Source organism: Emydura macquarii, unplaced genomic scaffold, assembly GCF_026122565.2.
Source record: "Emydura macquarii macquarii isolate MOO-44397 ecotype Brisbane River unplaced genomic scaffold, CSIRO-AGI_Emac_v2 contig_67, whole genome shotgun sequence".
Taxonomy (NCBI): domain Eukaryota; kingdom Metazoa; phylum Chordata; order Testudines; family Chelidae; genus Emydura; species Emydura macquarii.
The window spans coordinates 3,444,780-3,463,919 of record NW_027130204.1 but is presented as its reverse complement, the minus strand read 5'-3'; the positions used below and the strand labels follow the sequence as shown (position 1 = coordinate 3,463,919).

The 19,140-nt window shown below is 47.8% G+C and overlaps 1 protein-coding gene across 48 annotated transcripts in view; it reads right to left on the bottom strand.

Moving 5' to 3' along the window:
* The window catches only part of SORBS1 (sorbin and SH3 domain containing 1), a 225,097-nt gene that overhangs the window by 96,624 nt on the left and 109,333 nt on the right, over positions 1-19,140 (bottom strand). For 10 of the 48 annotated variants that reach the window (XM_067538194.1, XM_067538229.1, XM_067538268.1 and 7 more), the window contains exon 1: positions 1,622-5,265. The exons of 8 other annotated variants lie outside the window; for them this stretch is intronic. In XM_067538194.1, coding sequence (XP_067394295.1) covers positions 1,622-1,653 — 32 coding nt within the window. In that variant the 5' untranslated portion in view covers positions 1,654-5,265. Of the gene's footprint in view, positions 1-1,621; positions 5,269-19,140 lie in introns of those variants that run through there. 30 more of the 48 variants (XM_067538147.1, XM_067538231.1, XM_067538222.1 and 27 more) reach the window with 14 other exon arrangements.

Genomic DNA, 19,140 nt, shown 5'->3' with positions numbered 1-19,140 from the left:
ACCCAAACCACAAAGTTCAGATCCAGATACAAACTCCTCATGTGTGGGGATGGGGGAAGGGTGTTAGTTCAGGCCCATTCTAATTATAAAATTCACAGTGAAATTCACAAATAAATCAACCATCTAATAATACTATTTATATCTAGCCAGTGGGGTCCATTGGAGTAGCAACATTTACTGACAGTCATCACAGCACAATGAAATACCAAGGTTGCTGCCTTGTCTTGGGTGCAGGGAAATACACCAGTATCTCAGATCACATGCTGTGCTGTTGGCAAACTCTGGGTTTTTTTTAAAATGGTGACCAATGTGTAGCATTACGTGTCCAAAGTGCTCTACAGACATTTACCTACTTGCCTGCACACACTCCCCTTTTAAGGTAGTAAGCGATGCCCCCGCTTCATACAGAGATGAGGAAATAGACACACAGACCCCAATTCTGAGCTGCAGCTGAGTGCAACTCAGCTGGTGCAGGATGTGGGGGGAGGGTCAAGGGAACCACATTCTGGGTGCAACCCTCTGGTCCCTCTTCCCCCCACACAAGCTTCTAGAGCACCCCGAGGATTGCTCTAACTCCTGCATAGCTGCAACAATCCACAAGGGGCCACTGCAAGAGCTAAGACCAACCAGAGTGCAGAGGTACTCCATGATCCATCTCTCTCCTGGCACATCCCTAACAGGCTCCTAGGCCAGGTGCTACAAGGGGAAGTGGAGTAGAGTCATTCTGCTGGGTCTTTGCCACTCAGGAGACTGTCGTATGCCAGAAGAATTCCCAGAGGCTGTTCATCTGACTTCACAGGCAGTGCAGCTAGCACACAGAGGCCACAGAAGAACCTAGAATGGTGGCCGCAGTGGTATGGCCAAGGCCATACAGCAAGCCAGTGGCACTGGTGGGAACAGAACCAGGTGTCCTGACTGCCTGTCCTACGCTCAGTCCAGTACACCATGCTGCCTCTCACAGCAGCTGCAAGAATGAACTCGAGAACGCAGAGCTACCTCGATGCCTAGTTCCGGAGATGCTCTAGGAAAAAAGTCTCAGCTGGATGCAGATCTAAAATGCTATGGCCCCAGAGGCTGAAAGCTAAATTCTGATGTCAGATTACAAGTCCCTTCAAGAGCAGCAGAACATCAAACACAAAACCCACCTTTTAAATTCACATCATTCTCATTCTTCCAGCTAAGCAGTCAGACTAATGTGCTGCCCAGAAGAGTTAGTAAGTGAAAGACAAAAAACAACACACAAGGCATATGTCGCCAATCAGTGTGGGCCTGAGCCAAAGCACCAGATTCGTTCCCATCACTTTGATTTTAGAGACGGGCTCACGTGGCGAAATCCAGGTATTGACTTCAGCCACCCACCAGGGCTGGTAGGGAAGAGGTAAAAATCTGGGCTAGGATTCATCCGTCTCCAGCAATCCAAACAAACACAGATCCATTGCAAAGCCATTTCGACACTGGTTTTCCTCAAGCAGTAATTTGTGATACACCAACAGCACTGGGCGTTAACCTGTGTTACCCCAGCTCTCCTGGACCAGCTAACATGCATTAAGCCAGCACCAGTACTACCTAAAGCTCAAAGCAGCCAGCCGATTACTAGTCAGAAATCAGACAGTGTCCTTACCTTGGATCAGGCTTTTCAGTTAAAGGTGCCATTTTCCGGGTCCCCCTTTTGCCCCAGTTTTAACTATAGAGCTGAGCCATGAAAGGGTTAATGCAGATTTGTTCTGTCACTCAGCTGCTAGGTTCACTGAAGTAACAAGAGGTTTGGGGAGGCCTCGCTCTCCCTGGCATCCTTAAATACTTTGCTCCTCCCACCTGTGCTTTAATTAGCCAGCAGGCTCTTAATCATGTCAGCCTGTCACTTGGCTTGCTCACAATCAACCGCCTCCTCCCGCCTGCCTGGCATTCCTTCGCCTTTGACATCATGCAGACACTGAATGTTCCAGCAGATCCGTGGAGCCTCGGGGAGCAGGACAGGGGGGCAGGACAGGGGGAAGGAAAGTGATGGACAAAGCTTTATAAAATAGTGGTTAAAAACACATGGAAAGTGCTGTGCAAAACAACAAGAAGCCGACACCCAGGCCCGGCAGCATGTGCCTGTTGAGGAGGAAACATTTTCATTAGCGTCTGGCTATGGGCCTTGCAGATCCTGTTTCAATGGGTAGTCACAGGGGTTGGCTAATCTTCCCACAGTTGGCAGAGTGAGGTCTATAGCACAAATACGTGATCTGAGACACAGAGAAACCGTCAGCTTGAGAGAGAGAGTGAGGGAGGCTTAACTCCCCGGGCTGTTCAGATAGAGATTATGCAGCCCAGGAGCTTGGGAACCACAGCCTGTGTTGGTGCGTCCATGGAGCGTAAGAGTCCCAGATTAATGCAGGCTGGCTGAGCCAGGATTCCCCTGGGGGTCCTGGAGAGGAACGCATGCTGAGCAGGAGGGGCCAACCTTCCTAGGGTGTGGTGTGTGCTGCCCCTGGGCCAGCTGATAAAGAAGGAGGGCAGGGCCGTGGCCTCACCCTCTTTGGGGAGTCATTTTTTCAGTGCATGCACACCGGGAACAAAAGGACTGGGATTGTGGCATCCTGTGTCCAGAGCTTGGGTTAAGTGACTTGTTCAAGGCCACGCAGGAGGTCAGTGGCAAGTGCAACCTGGAGTAGAACCTGGGGTTCTTGGCTCCTGGTGCTGTGCCTGTATCAGCAGAACCCCTGCTCCAGGCCTGCAGTTTTCCAGTGGCACAGGCACCAGTGCTGCAGGGTTGTGTGACTGGGATGCTAGGCTCTGCCTCTCCCTGAATCCTGTGGGGCTCATTGCGCTGCCCTGGCTTCTATCTCATTCAACTGTGTGCTCTTTAACTTGCAGCCAACCTTGCACTCTAAACCCCAATCGTGGGGACTCCAGAGTCTGCAATGCTGTGGCCAGAGCACTCACCAATGTCTGGATGGCAAGGGGCTCACCAGAGTCCAGAATAAAGACTAAGCTAAGAAAGCATCATTAACGGAGAGAGCGTTACTGGCTGGAGAGGAACAGAGGCCGAGGAGGTTGCTGGCTGGCTGGCTGGCTGCTTAATCTAACTTCAGATTCTTTTTGTACAGAAAACATTAGTGATGGGCCTGAACCAAGCCCCAGAGGTGAACACGTACATACACTCGAGGGCTGTTTGAAATCTAGATTCAGCTTCAGATTTTGCAGCTCAAGGCCTTCTCTATTTTCCTGCCTAGCTGGTCAGCATCCCAAACCACAGCCTCCAGCCAGCTGAGGGATTTAAGCTTCAGCTGGTACAGCTAAGGTCCTGGTCTGGTAAACTGGCACAGGGGCATGCCAAGCCTAATAAGCACTGTTCTAGTCTTATGTATTTAGTACTGATCGTACACTTCAAGATCAGAGTGCCATTTGCAATGCCTGATCAGTGTTAGCAGTTATTTACCAGTGTTACAGAGGAGCCCAGTACGCAGAATTCACCCCTGGATTTCAAATGACCTAATGTTTGGAGATTTGGTTGGGCCCATTTGCAAAATTCAGATCTGGCTCTAGGTTTAGATTGCAAACGTGGAGATTCAGGTGTGTTTGGGCTGAAGGAGGGAGGGAGCCTAGCTACAGTCAGAGTGGAGGTGATTGAAAGCACTCTCCCTTACAGGGGAAAAAACCTCATCTCACTTGCAAAAGCAAAAAGGCTGACAAACCACACCAAACAGTCTCCAAAGTCAATAGTGCTCATTAGTAGTTGAAGCTGGAGTCACTGCATATTGTTTACATGTCACAAGATGAGAAGGAGATCTGTGGTATCCGAAGGGCCAGCTCTGGCGTCCTCTGGAGTCACACACACGTGTTGGCGTAAGGGGCACCACGTCCCCCTCCCATAGTTCCTTCTTGATGGAACTCTGACAGAGGGGAAGGAGGACGGATCGTGGAATGGACATGAGCAACACATCTCAAAGAACAACAGTTATGGAAAGTTAGTAACCGTTTTTTCTTCTTCAACTGCATGCTCATGTCCATTTCATGTCAGGTGACTCACAAAGAGTACCTATGGAGGTGGGCCAGGAGTTCACAGATGTACCAATTGCAAAACCCAGCTGTCGAAGCCAGCATCATCCCGGGCGTGTTGAGTGATGGTATAGTGGGACATGAAGATATGGATAGATGACCACGTTGCGGCTCTGCAGATGTCCTGTATTGGAACCTGGGCCAGGAAAGCTGCTGCTGATGCATGGACTCTTGTTGAATTAGCTGTCAGTATAGGCAGGAAGGCTAGGTGAGGATGCAGTTGGACCTTATCCTTGCAGAACACCATGTAAAGAGGTTCCGAAGTTAGAGCCTTGATTTTGGAGACTCATCTGAAGTGATTGCCACCAGAAAGGCAACCTTCCACGACAGATGTAAGAGAGAACAAGATGCCATGGATTCAGTGGGGGTCCCAGTGAGTCCTAACAGGTCCAGGTTGTGGTCCCCGGGAGAACCGGATCACGGACCTGCAGGAAGAGTCTTTCCAAGCCCTTGAGGAATCTGACCGTCATCGCATGTGAGAAGACTGATCTGCCCTGGATAGGAGGGTGAAAAGCCGAGATGACTGCCAGATGTACTTTGATCAACGATAACGCCAGACCTCGATGTTTCAGATGAAGCAAATGTCCTAAGATGAAATGTAAAGGTGACTGAGCCAGAGAAAGGTTCCACTCAGATGCCAATCATGAGAAGCATTTCCACTTGGCCAGATGCCATGAGAGGTGAGCCCAAACCGCTCTCCTGTTTTGCCTGTACCCTAATGACAAAAGACTAGCGAATACAGAAGTCTGCTGCTGAGTCCCAGCTACCTAGTCAGAAGAGCACACAGAGCAAGAAACAACGTGCTTTACTCAAGAAAAGACGAAGTATTCATGGACACTAAGTCCTGGCTGGTCTATTAGGCTATTGCACCTACTGTGTATGTCCTTAATGGTGATGGGCCTAGACCAGAACTCCACGCTGAGTAGATGTTTAGATCGGAATCTGACCTTCCCAGGTAGCTGGCATTATTAACCAATCGCAGCTGTAGCCAGGAAAGCGAATGAGAAGGACCATCAAATCTCACACTTCAGTGTTTCAATTCATTGCCTTAAGAAGGACTTAATTCCACTTCTTTGCAACCCCTGCCCCTCACCAAAACTCGGCCGGCCCAGCCTGGGGGCTGTAAGACATAGGCTGTGATGAAGTTAAATCAGTGTTCTGTGGCATGCCATGTTCCTAACTACAGGTGGGCCAGCAAGGAATGTGCTCTGTAGGAGGCAGACAAAAAGTCTGGACTAACCTTCCTGCTGCCACCCCCCCCCCCCCCCATCCCCTCAACTCAGCAGTCTCTCCCCCTTGAGCTGAGCAACAGCTTGGATGAATAACTACCATGATTCGCGCTGTTCTGTGCAGCACAGAACATTCTGGGCCCCAATTCACTGGTGTTCAAAACACAGCCCACCCAGAATATTGAAAAGCCTGAGTATTCAGAGAGGCAGCAGTGGTCTAGTGAATTCAATACAGGGCTGGGAGACATGAATTCCCAGATCCGCATATCAGTTCCACAAAGGACTAGCCGAGTACTTCTCTGGCCTCCATCACCAGGGTATCAGAGGGCCTCATACATTGCTGCAGTTATCTTTCTAACACCCTGGTCAGGTGAGGAATTATCATCCCCATTCCATAGTCACACAGCTGAACCACAGAGAATAAGGGCTCAATTTTTCACACACGTGAACTCCACTTGAAGTGGACAGGAGCTGCCACAGTTGTGCCCAAGGTAGCTTTGCCAACATAGGCTGAAGTGTAGAAATAGCTTTAGTTTCCTTCCTGCCGTTCGAGGAGTGTGAGCAGCACCTACTCTGGGAGCCTAGCTGGAGGGGGCATGGCTGTGTTAGATGGTTCTTTCCTGTTATGGGCCTCAAATACAGCAGTGCAGGAAAGGAGAGAGACTTAGGCACAGTGGATGTATGTCCCACTGAAATGAACAGGAGTTACAATCAGGGGCCTGAGGGAATAACTAGGCCCATAGCTGTTAGACAAATCAGACTGTTGGGCCCCATTCTGCACAGCCCAACAGACTGGGGACCCAAACACTGGAAGTCCCAAAACTCAGAGGCTGTTTTTGAAGAGGCTGGATTAAGTGGCTTGCCCAGGGACACACACCAAGTCACTGGCGACGCTGGGTATAGAACCCAGGGGTGTCCAAATGCCCTAGGTGGCTTTACAAATGCCACCCTGGTTCTTCTCCAGTAACTGGAGGCTTGGTCTGGATTAAAGCACACAAGAATTTTGCCCATCAAGCCATGAGCTGCACCCAGGACACTTTGTCACTGGCCACGTGATCCACTCAACATAGCTCAGCACGGCTCAGAGAACGTTTTCCTCCAGATAACGGTAGGTATGTCGGTTTCAGAATTTTGTCGTCTACCCTATGCAATGAGCAGGAGCTGTGAATCTAAGAGCAGACTGAGAAGACACTAAGGAAAATATCTGAAACATACCATGCCTGCCAGCATCTCTGCCTCACAGATTCTCCATCTGTTCCCAAACCTCAGCTGAAAAAAGGCGTATTTCTGCACAGCTCTGTATTATTTAACTCTGTCTGGTATTCTGAGAGGGCCGAGCTGGCGTGAAAGATGGGAGCTGGCGTGAAAGATGGCATGAATGGGAGCCTAGTGAGAGAGCAGCTCGTGCAGCAGCAGGGCAGGATAACCTTCTAGCACTCACTTAAAGCCAAGGCTGGGACACCTAATAAGGCAGTGGCCATGTCACCATGGGCCCAGTGGGATGTGAGAAATTATGCAACAGCCTCTCGCATGCAAAGGATGGGTAGAGAAGCAGGAGGGGTAAATGATGGCTCAGAGATTCCCCCAAGCACCAAGCACTTTCTACTTCCTGTCCATTGGAGGAACTATGTGCAAGGGCAGGATTTCATCTACTACATTCTGACGAGCTCACCTTTGTTTCCTGTCTGTCCATCACATGGACCTTCACATGCCTCACGTACTGATCTCCTACCAGAGTTCTCCATCTCCCTCCCCACGCACCACCCCTGCAAGCCATATGCAGCATTTCAATGATTTCTTCCACGCCTTTGCTCCACACGGTCAGACCTGTAACTCATTAATCTCAGCTAACCGCCAGACGCCTGTGCTCCAGCCAGACGTGAATATTTGATCTGCGGATGGAGCTGCAGGTTGTACATAAAAACGAATTATATATTAAATGAAAGAAAGGAGAAACAGCACAATCTGAGAGTTCTCCCCATGTCCTATCTGCCTCTGGCAAAAAATTCATACTAGACCAAATATGTCCCACCCTAAATGATTTTAATCACATAGAAAGAAAAATACCAGACTAGTTAGAGCTAGCCAGCCACTGGCGTGGGCAGGACACCTACCCAAACACCAAGAGCCACTTGCCCACTGCCTTCCTCCTCAGAGTAGGGCAGGACAGAGCCTTGGTTACAAACACAGCGGAGCTGGCATGGAACAGTCGGACAATGGTACAGACTGCCAAGGAAGGTTGTGGAAGCTCCGTCACTGGAGGTTTTCAAAAGGAGGTGGACAGCCAGCTGTCCTGGATGGTTTAGACACAACAAATCCTGCATCTTGGCGGGGGTTTAGACTAGATGACCCTTGCGGTCCCTTCTAACCCTCTGGGTCCATGATATATGCAACACATATATCACAGCTGCAGTATGTGTGTGCCTCAGACATGGGGAGCAGGCGTCAGCTCGAAGCACCAGTTACTTGGGAGAGGAGTCAACCAGCCCCTGGAGCCACATGACATGGGGGAGGAAGAGACCAGAGAGGCTGTTCTCCTGGTTCCTGTAGGAGGTCAAGGAAGGCAGGAAGCTGCCCCTCGCGTTTGTCTCATCCGTAAAGCTACGGCATCTTTGAGAAGCAATAATCTCCCCCCCCTGCGGCTCTGATCCTTGTCTTCCTAACTACCCCATCCCGCAATGGGCTTGACATGGGGATCACACGCTGGGGAGAAAGGTTTTAACATGCAAGCCTCATCCATGGGCCTCTCTCTAAAGCCTTTTGATTCAGTGCAAAGCTTTTAAAGCCTGAGGCACTTTTACCTTGTGGGGGTAAAAAATATCAAGCCTCATCTCAGAGCTGCCAGTTCTCTTTCACCCCAGAGCTTAATTTAATAAGCCAAGTGGGCCTGGATGGGCTTCTGAACTCCCGACATGGTCTCTTCCTAAGAATACAAATCAGTTTTACCAGCACTGCTGCATCTATATTGTCAAGGAACAATCAACCGCTTGGCTTCCTCTCTGTGGTGTATGGAAAATGATATTAAATTGTATAGCTGTCACTTTAAATCCTCAGTGGTTTCCTGGTCCTGCTAGCAGGCCAGGGCACTCTGTAGAGAAGAGTGAGATCAGAGTCAGTCTATAGTAAGGTGGGTGACTTATGCCGCTGTTTGACAGAGCAGCCTGCTTTGTCTCTCTCTGGTTTTGGCTAGAGTGTTATCATTCTGGATAATGAATAAAAGTCATGTTATACTGCAACCTTGAAGCAAGAATATTGATGTTTTTATCTAACTTGTGTGTGCGCGCATGTCATGAGCATAGCACTCCTAACCAAAAACACGGCAGAGATCCAGACCCAATTTCTGGTCTTTCAATGCAGATCTGATCCTTTTCCTCCTCCCCAAGACTTTTCATACTAGCTTTGTTATTATGGAGGCTGTGTGGAGTTCACATTATAAATCCTGCATCAGCACGACAAAGAGAAAAACAGCACAGAGACACAACCAGTCAAAGCATCACCAGCCCCAAGCATTTAAAAATAACGATCTAGGCTCAAAAACATAATGAAATTGGCTGAAAATTCATGAGATTTTTTAAAAAGTAATACATTGGGGGATTGGGTTTATTGTCTTTTGATTTCTGAGCCTTTGGGATTCACTCAGGTTGTATTTTGAAGCTTTTCTCTGCAACCATGAGTGCTAGAAACATACGGTTGGTTTTCAATTAAAGCTGAGATTCTCACCTAATCACATGCCTCCTACAGCTGGGGCTTACAGAAACACACCACTTATCATGAGACTCATGACAAAATCTGTGGCCAGGTACAAAAAGACAGCATGGCAACAAGCAGATGTCTGGCATGCCTTTAGCTCAGAGGGCAAGGATAAACTTCTCCAGGCAGGGCTTGTATCTTCCCATGTGTTGGCAGCACCTAGCACATTGTGGGTGCTCTCAAAATACATACAATACATAAATAAATAGTGTTTCTGGTGGCGAAGCTACTGAGTTTGACCCTTCCTCAGGACTGCAGTATCTGTCCATGATGCAGCCATGGTTCATTACAAAATGGCACTCAGATATGGGGCTTGAATTCCTTTGGACAACATGGTTTTGGCTAGAGCTGGTGAGAAAAACCTTGACAAAACAATGTCCCATTAGCAAACACAGTTCCATTAAAATTGAAATACTCCACAAAATCAGGTCAGTTTCACTGCAATTCATCCCAGAACAAAAACAGGAAAAAAGTTCCAATAATGTTGGAACTAAACATTTCACTTTTTTGTTCTGAAACAACTTTTGGGTTTGCTTTTTAAAATTTCATATGATATTATATCACAATGCAAAATTTTTTTAAAAAGTCTAAAACAAAACACATCGATCAACACAACAATTTTTTTTTCCAGAACTCTTCTTTGTGGAAAATTTCAAAATTTGCATTTTCTGAAGCCAACTTTCAAAATCTTGAAATCCTTCACAAAATGAAATTTCCATCCTCCGCACAGCTCTGCTTTTCACTAGCTTATTTAACACAAGACTAAATAATACACCCAGAGAGAAAGAGAGATCTCGTCACCCTCTGTGGTCAGACACAGGAGGACAGCTTGCCACTTACAGAAGAATTTAGTTCAAATTACGAAACCTTCTTATTTTGGTGCCACCTGTCCAAGTTTCCATACCTCAGGTCTCTTTGTTGAGGTAGGTGTCCCAGGTGAAATGGTTCAGATGTTCCCATTTTTTGTACCTCAGAGATGGCAACCCTATTCAGAGAAGTCATCCCCAAGCAGAAATGGAGATATTTGTAACACACTCATTTCTGCTGGCTTACCAGGTGGGAGATACAGTTAACATAGAGTGGGCTGAACAGGTCTGCAGACCTCCAGGAATGGAACCACCAGACAGCAGGGAAATATATTTGCATGTTATGGCTTTTTAAAAAGTAAACTGGAACATTTTCTGCTTAGATACCTGGGACCTGATCCTGCCTTGCTTGCCTATTCACAACACCCCCTGGCTTCAGTGGGGGGCAAGGAAAGAAGGAATGGCCCCCTGCTGCCATCAGTGGGTCAGGGAGTTGGTGTTCGGAGCTGTAGTCAGGTTAGCTGGAGAGGGGCATTTTGGGTGCCATGCCAACGCCGCACAGGGGGGTGGGTGAGACAAAGACGAGGGTCATGGGATGAGTGGAAGCTTTCAAAAGGGTTTAAGTATCAACTCTGCCTGGGCCTGGTCCCTGGCCCACCCCCAGTCAAAGGAATTCTGGGACTTGTAGCGCAGGCACCATTAGAAATGTAGGCTGGGAGCAAAGCCTGCTGGGAAGAGAGGACATGGAATAAAAGCCATGCCACCTCCTCAATATAGAGGGAAAGTCTGGTAAGTCCCCCCAGGCAAGGGCGGGCAGACAGACAGTGGGGGAGACAAGTGATGGAAGATGGAGAAAGAGAAAGAGTAAAACAGCTGGGAGGCAGACAGGCCAAATCAGAAAACATCTGGTCACTCCCAGAGCTGCACACAATGGATAGCTTTGCCCCAGCGCCAGCTGGATGCAGAGTGGCTTCCCCACCATCCCAGGGAATGCTGCAATCTTTACCTCTATTTGCAGGAGGCACTGCTGTGGATTGAACACGTGCGCTCTGGAGGGAAAAGGCAGCACTGCTGAATTTGGTTCAGTAAGGAACACCAAAACCACGAGTGCGCTGATGATATTCAACCACTGGGTACTGAGAGAGGAATAGCTTATACTGGTATACAGACGCTATCTAAGATTTATAAGGTTGGGCTTCAAGTGGGTTTCATCTTGATGGGCTTTAAAGTAACTTTCCTCCGTCAGGATGAAGATTCCAGAAGATAAGCTGTTTGGCTTATAACCCAGTTCTAAAACAGAAAAATGATTGTAAATGCCTCATTTTTAAGAAGGAACTGGAGGCGATGAAATGGAATATAAGTTGGAACTTATTTTTAGTGTTGCTTATGAATGCATGTTGAGTGGCTTGGTTTTTTGCTAGTTTTTTTCCTCACAATTAGCTATTTTTATAGGATATTTATATTGAATTTTACATAAACTGGTGATACAATGTAATTTCAAGACTTTCCTCACCCCAATAAGCTTCCTCAGACATGGTCTCACTTCTTTGAGGATTTGATTTTGGGGGAGCAGCGAGACAGTCACAGATGTCAGTCTCTGTGATACGCAAAGCATTGATTTTTTTTTTAATTGCTGATTTAACAGGGACTGTGAGGCTGTCTGGATTAGGAGTGACTATTTACAATATTATTTAACATCAATATTGCAAAATTACAATAATTCGTATGGGATAACCCATGTCAGGTTGGAAAGATTATAACTTGCTAAAATTTATAAGCACATTTATATATATGTATCAGTGTTATAAGTTCTAAATATGTATGATACATTGGTTTTCACCTTGTGCTCTGTTTCTGGGTGATACCCCAGACAGGATTGCAGCAGCACTAAGCCTGCTTAATGGCTCATTAAGGGAACTCACAGGTACAATGAACCTAGGAAGAGAAGCTAGGGCTACTCCTTTATGAGTCACCAGGACTTGCCCAGGTGACCCTGGACTCCATCTTGTTTCTGTAAGTTTCCACAAGTCTCATGGCAAAGGGACATTAAAGGCAGCTGCTCCATCTCCATTCCATGTTGTCTTCATTCCTGCTTCCTACCTCTGGACCAACTCATCTGCAACTGAAGCTGTGAAATAAAGGACTGAGACCCATCCAGATACTAGACGTATCCCCAGAGGAACTGTACAAGCCTGCAAACTCCACAATTCAGCTGAGAATCTGATATATATGGACTTTAAAGTCATTTATATTTATCTGATTGCTTTGACCAATTTCACATTTCTCTCATTAATTGTTTCTTTCCTTTTATAATAAACCAAAAACCAATCACAGAAGGTTATTTTAGCCCCCGGGGTGCTCGTGAGTGCGGGGCGGACAATGGATTTCTCAATTTATCTTTGCGGGAGGGCACTGTCCTAATGATGGCAAACAAATGCTCAGGAGAGAGGTGGAGAAAGGAGCATCAGCGAGTACTAGGGGTTTTAGTTACTAAAGGACTGGCTGGCTGGTATTTTGGGTAAGATCCAAACTCCTATTGATCTCGCAATGTGGCTGACTCGTTGGGGTCAGGAGAACGTATTGGTAAAGTGAATAGAGTTTTAAATAACTTATCTCTTTACTGGACCTAGTTGCTGGTTGGGAGCCAGAGACTGAAATGCAGTAAGGGGGCTGTGTATTTTTGTTTTGGCTTCTTGATAATCAGTGTGGGGAATCAGAAGCACTGTTTGTGACTGGTTAGTGAATTTACTGCAGCGTCAGCCACCGGTTTGGGAGAATCTGCTCTCCTTTTGCAGCCTGCCCTGCCCTTGGCATTTTCAGGTGGGCTACTCTAGGCACAGACGGGTCATAGGGACTTTATCAAGTTGATGCTCTCTGATGATAACCTAATTTGAACCTGAGTGGACCAAGCTGCATGGCTCCAAGATAGGCCTTCTGCTTGATTTGTCTGAAGAATGAGCGGGAAGTATGGTAAAGCGGAGTGAACGAAGTTCACAAACCATCAAAGCTGAGTCAACAAGCTGTCTGAAGGAAGGCCATCGTTCAAGAATCCCCAAGACTGACCACCATGAGGAGACGAAGTCACAGGTCAGACAATCAGGCCACTCCAGCCTTTGACCACCCAGAGGAGGCCTGCTAGCAAGTAGCACCAAGCCAGAGAATATCACTGTCTGGCTCTCTGACTGCAGTTCTAGCTCCGACTCTGAGAGCTGCAGTGTTTGCAAACCCCATTGTTTTAAGTATCTTATTTTTTCTTTTCCTTTTTTTAAGCAGGGAGACATCTCAGTCCTTTTTAGTCTTTTAATGTAGAGTGTGAGAGTGAAAATGTGGCTGTTAGCATGCATTCGTGTCTGAGCACACTTACAACAACTGACATGGGGAAGGCGCCGGAAAGAAATGCTCCCCAGGTTTAAACAGTTCTAAATGTTGTCCCATAAAATTATTCCCTAAAGTGCGTTCTGTGTTTTATGTTTAAAAATCCTGATAGGCTTCAGATTGTCCTCTGCAATTTCTGGAACATGCACTGTCAAACTTCTGCTTATCGAGAGTATTCCATTGAAGTCTGTGTTATAATACATCTCTGGTGGGGGGAGGAAAGGGTTAGCCACCACATAACAGTTCATTACCAAGAAGGAAGCTTTATAATCGGTTGTGGTCCAGACATTAGATAATAATTTGGTTTCCTATTAAGCTACCTAGCCATTCAACTTATAGATCGCATTGATTTTGTAGGGATTTATAAGCAGACAGCCACTTTTTTTAGAATTTGTATAAGGATCATTTATTGTTGGTATTATTGTGTCTAACTTGTTTGGTTTTTTTATTTCACCTAGACTGGATCGTTGTTTTGCTTTATTCTTAGTTTAGTTTAATATTATTAATGGTAGCTTAGCTTTTATTTTTGTTTGTTTAAGTGTTCTAACAAAATTATAAAGAGATACTGAGTCATATTTCTTTTAACAAGCAACCTGGTCCAGAACCTTCTGAAACCTGGGGTAGAAACCAGCCAGTCAACCTAAAATCCTGTCCAGCTCTCCTAATTAGCCTATGGTTTTCACAGGATATGCCTTGGAGAAACATGACAGGGAGGAAAAGGGAGGTGGGGGCCAAGGATGAAAAATATTGCGGAGAACATAGTAGAGCAAAGTAGAAGCAGCAGGAAGCTTCTCATAGGGATGTCAGAGAGTTTGTATGACCGGAGACATGATGTTTTACAGGCCTCAAGAGTTATTTCAGGACCCTCTGACATCCTGAAAGATAAGCCTGGAAAGAACCAGTTTTGCTGCCCAACAAAAGCAGAGTGGTTCCAGAAGAGAGAGAGAAGGAACCTGCAGCGTGGGGTCTGCTGGATAGCTTTCTGCTGTCTACACTGGGGCCAGTTTTAACCTGGGCTGTGCCCTTTTACAAGCAGCCTCCCATTATATATAAACCGGGCTGAGCCCCTTTACAGGCAGCCTCCTACTATATATAACATAGTTTTAAATGTTTGTTTTCAGGTACTGTGAAAAATTCCTACCAATTGCTCCAGATACGCACTGAGAAAATGTTCTTTGGCCAAGTGATCCGCTGCCCAATAGCACTGGGTATGCTGTGAGCCGAGGCTGGCAGGCTGTCACTAGCACACGTCTTTTGCTCTCCCAACCCGCTGGGTCCTGGTGAGTTGGCAAGGCTTAGAACCTGGCGCTATTCCTGACTGCAAAGCACTGCTCAAAGCAGAGAGCATGACACTGACCACACAGGAAAAGATGTGGGTTTGGAGTGCAGGGAGAGAAACCAGTAACTGGAAATGGGCAGCAGCTTACAGAAACCCTCTCCCATGCTGGTTCTTATGGCAAAGCTTGAACATGGGGCAGGCAAGAGGGGACATGGAAAGCACAGAAGGCATTTTTTGGACCTTTGGAAGAGGTAAAAAGAGCAATGACCCGTAGCAGTTTATGTGTGGGTCTGTGTCCCATTCTGAAGAGACTTGGCCAAGTATCCAAAGGTTGGCACCCTTGGAGGTTTGCCTACCACTGGGTCCTGGCAAGCTCCAGAGAACTGGGATGTTGGTAGAGATCCAGGGTGGATTTGCATAAGCACTTGGTCTAACTCTGCTCCCATCAAAGTTGTGGAAAAACTCCTTTTAGCATCAAAGGCAGCAGTGAGAGGCTAATTATTACACAGCCCCATTGATGGCTCACTAGTCTGGGTCAGCAACTCATCAGGCCTGACACACCCAGTGTACCCCAACTCCTAGGGGTCATAATCCATAGCGAAAAGGTGTCGGGTCATAGGTCATTGGAAAAGCAAGAACTCACTGATCGGTAATATTTTGGCATGACGTATGTACAGTACACCCACAAAGGACTCTGTAGATCTGTGTTGCAATATGCTCTTAAGATGTACTTGGCGAGCAGTGCCTAAGCCACCCCTCTTCCAGACAGAGGAAGATGGTTCTGCTGGCTGGAATGGGGCTCCAAGGTGTGACCAAAGACAATGAAAAGCACATTGGCATGCCAGGCAAGCAAAACCATGGGGAGATCCAGGAGGAAACAAGCGACCTCTGAATGGAGACTGCACCCCCAGGAAGCAGAATCAATGAATTGTGGGAAGATATGAAGAGAGAGAAAAAGTCATGATGGCATCCTTCACCTAAAGAGACAAAGAAACTGAGCATTTTGAGCTTTGGGAAGGGTCCCAGTCAGGGAGTCTGGTCAGCCAGGCTGGAAAAAAGACTTGGTGAGAAAGGTGTCTTTGAACAAGAGGCTCTGGGGGTTTTTCGCCTTCCTCTGTAGCATGGGGCATGGCTCACTTGCTGGTGGATTCTCTGTACCTTAAAGTCTTTAAGCCATGATTTGAGGACTTTAATAACTCAGTCATAGGTTAGAGGCTTATTACAGGAGTGGGCGGGTGAGGTTTTGTGGCCTGCATTGTGCAGGAGGTCAGACCAGATGATCATATTGGTTCCTTCTGACCTTAGAGTCTATGAGTTAATGAGACTCTAGTTTGTTAAATCTGGTTTTAGAAGCTTATTTTTACTTTGTCTGCTTGTCACCCTTTCTACCTGTATTCCTTATACTTGGTGTCACCTAAACTTACCAAGTTTTGTTTAATAAACATTTACTATAAGCCAGTTTAGTGCTGGGATTGAACCAGTGTATTTGTGAACCCCAGTTCCAGTGGTGAGCAGCTGGATACCGTCTCTTTAAGGGAGCAGCGAACTCAATAGCTTCTGTAAGTGTTCAGCGAGAGGGCAGGACACTCCAGGGCAAGTGCTTTGGGCATGGGCGGCACGTGACTCCTGCCGTTGGGGAGTCTGGACGGGGGGCACCGGTGCTCAGACTGTGGCCACACCCCCTGCTCCACCCCCTCTCCTGGGGCCCTACCCCTGCTCCACCCCCATCTGGCCCTCTCCCCCCGGTCTTCCCCCAACTGTTTTCCACTGATGCTTCAGCCCACCCTCCCTAGCAGCAGCCAGGGGCTTGCCTGGGCTTAGTCCCCGGGTGTTGGGGTGTCCCAGGAAACTCCCCCCTCTCACCTGGAAAGTTGAGGCACGGGATGGCCCCTCTGCGCAAGGGGGATGGAGCTGTGGGGCGAGGAGGGGCTCTGCACATGAGCAGCGCAGCCACCCCGTCGGGGAGAGGGGGAAGAGCTGTGAGTCAGGGGCAGGTCTGCACTGGGCAGGGCAGTGCAAGGTGGGCCGAGGCCACCAAATGATTTACCACCAGGCTAGGACTAGGAGCCGCCACGGGAGTGGGAGAGGTACCAAGGGACGTGCTCAGTGCTGGCCCCTCTGAGATTTGGGGACCAGGGCTGTGCCCACCACCCCCCTGGCAGCGGAGGCTTCCCTTGGTGCCTCTCTGGCTCCTGTGGCAGCTCCCAAAGGTAAATCAGCCGGTGGCTGGGCTTGCCCTGCCTGCGCGGTGCTGACCTGCCCCTGACTCACCGCCTCGCAGGGGCCCGGGAGTGTGGAGAGCAGAGGGGGCGGCTGTGCGGGAACGGGGCCTGGGGCAGGGTGGGAGTGGAGCGTGGGAAGGATGGAAGGGAGGAGCCAGAGCTTCCAGCAGCAGCTGTTTAAGCCTCCCCAGACCCATTATACCCGCCACCCCCAGGTTTGGGAGAAATTCAGGACTGGTTAACTGCAAACAGTAACTGGTTGGTGAAAGCGAGCGTGTGACCTGCATGTTGGTCTGCTGGCGGCCAGTGTCCGGGCTGGGAGCCACAGCAACGCAGCATTGAAAGCACCCAGAGCTCCAGGGCAGGCGGCAACACAAACCCCTCACAGACGCTCTGGGATGAACCACAAAGCATCACACCAATGCTGAGCACTTCTGAACCTGTTCCCCGCTCCCCCTGGAATGGTAGACACCATTAGAGATGGGAGAATGCTGAAGAAAAAACGTTTCCACAAATATTCTTTTGAATTTTTACACTAATTTGTTTCTCCTGTGGGCAATATGCCAACAGAGAGCTGACTGCAAGAGCAACATTCTGTCAGTCAGGGAAGAGAAACATACCATGTGTGGACCTAGGTCTCCAATCAAAACTCCAGCTCTCAGCAATACACAGATCAAAAAGGACTCCAAGAAAAGATCTGAACAATCTGAGAAAAATCAACATCTGTTTGCAAACAATTCAAACAGGGCGAGTCATTATTTTAAATGTGCTTCCAACATGCTCACTTTTGAGCAAGGCTTTCCCCACATTTAAATACAGACCCTCAGTCCTTCAAGTACACTCTATCATAGTGGAGACCCAGCTTGCACAGATCTGATGTAGCCAGCTATTCATCAGCCCCTCCTCCTTCCCTCACCTCAAAATAGGGGACATTCCAGGGTAGGGAGGTGGCAGGCAGGCAGGAAGAAGAGGGCAGGGCCAAAGCACAAAGTGTTCCAGTGTTTGTATTATCCACGGGTACTCCCTGAGGCTGCTCTAACTTGCAGCAGGGGATAGTTCAACCCCTGGCACGCCCCAGGATGTGGAGAATCAAGCCACTTATGCCCCTTCCCTAGATGTGCCAGTCACTTGTCTGGTTCCACTTTGAGGTGCCTGATAAAGTTCAAATATAGTTTCAAAAAACCCTTCACTGGGGAGACAGTCAGGACACCTACACAGAATGAAAGGAGCGAGAGAAGGGAGAAAATTCCTCATTACACAGGGTCACCCTGTTTTAATCAATGGCCTAATACAGTGGATTTCAACCTTTTTTCATTTGTGGCCCCCTAAAAAGTTTCATATGGAGGTGCAGGCCCCTTTGGAAATCTTAGACATAGATCCAGAGGGGGTCCACGGACCACAGCTTGAAAACCACTGGCCAAATATAACCCAGTGAATCCACCTGCAGGTCTAGGTGCTCTAACCCAGGTAGATTCAACTAGGCACAGCTAATCAGCCATGTACACATTTGTCAGTTCGACACTTCTTTATTCTCACGTTAACTTCCATCACTGCACAGCTTGAGCTCCTAGAGCAGCCATCAAACAGCCAGCACAGCTTCCAGCAGCACCGCAGGCAGCAACGAGAAACACCCTGCGTGTGCTCAGACCTGGACCCTGCAGGAAAGTGCACAAGATCCACACGCCGCCTCCATTATCAGAACCAGCACAGCCAAGCTAAAGAAACATCGGAGTTTTACATTGTTTCCAAGGTAAAGCATGAGAGAGGCTGACCCTGGTTGACATAATACTGTTGTTTACACAGCGCCTGCCTGCCAAACTGCTCAGGGTGCAAAGCAAATGCCATGCAAGGAAAACATAATCAAACAGGAACACACCAAAAGGGATAGGCAGGGACCAAGTGTAGGGCCACAGGCTGTTCAACTAGCTCTTAAAAAGACAGAAAACTTTAAGGAGCTCTTTAAAACCAGTGAGATAAAGTTATTGCTATTTACACATTGTACAGACAGCAACAGACTGGCCCTGCCCTGAATAGCTTACAGTCTAACTGGACAACGTTGGGGGAACAGGCACAGAGGGGGTAAATGATTTGCTCAGGGTCCTCCAGCAGAAAAGTGGCAATGCTGAAAATTGAGCCTAGATCACCTGATTCCTAGTCTAGGGCCCTATCCACCAGACCATGCTGCCTCTGTAAGGTGGCTGTGTAACTAAGAGGAGCTACGCCTTTGAGTTTTGCAAGCGTTTCAGTCACAAGGTGGAGTGGCTCAAATGAGACACGGCATTAGTGGATCTTTTACATTTCCTCATCCATCCTGTGACTGCCAGTTTAACAAGTATCACAAATAGCAGCAAATATGCTCTCTCCAGCTGGTATGGGAAGGATGAGATTCTGCTATCATTTCTGCCAATTAAAAAAAATACCGAGAATGTCTGTGT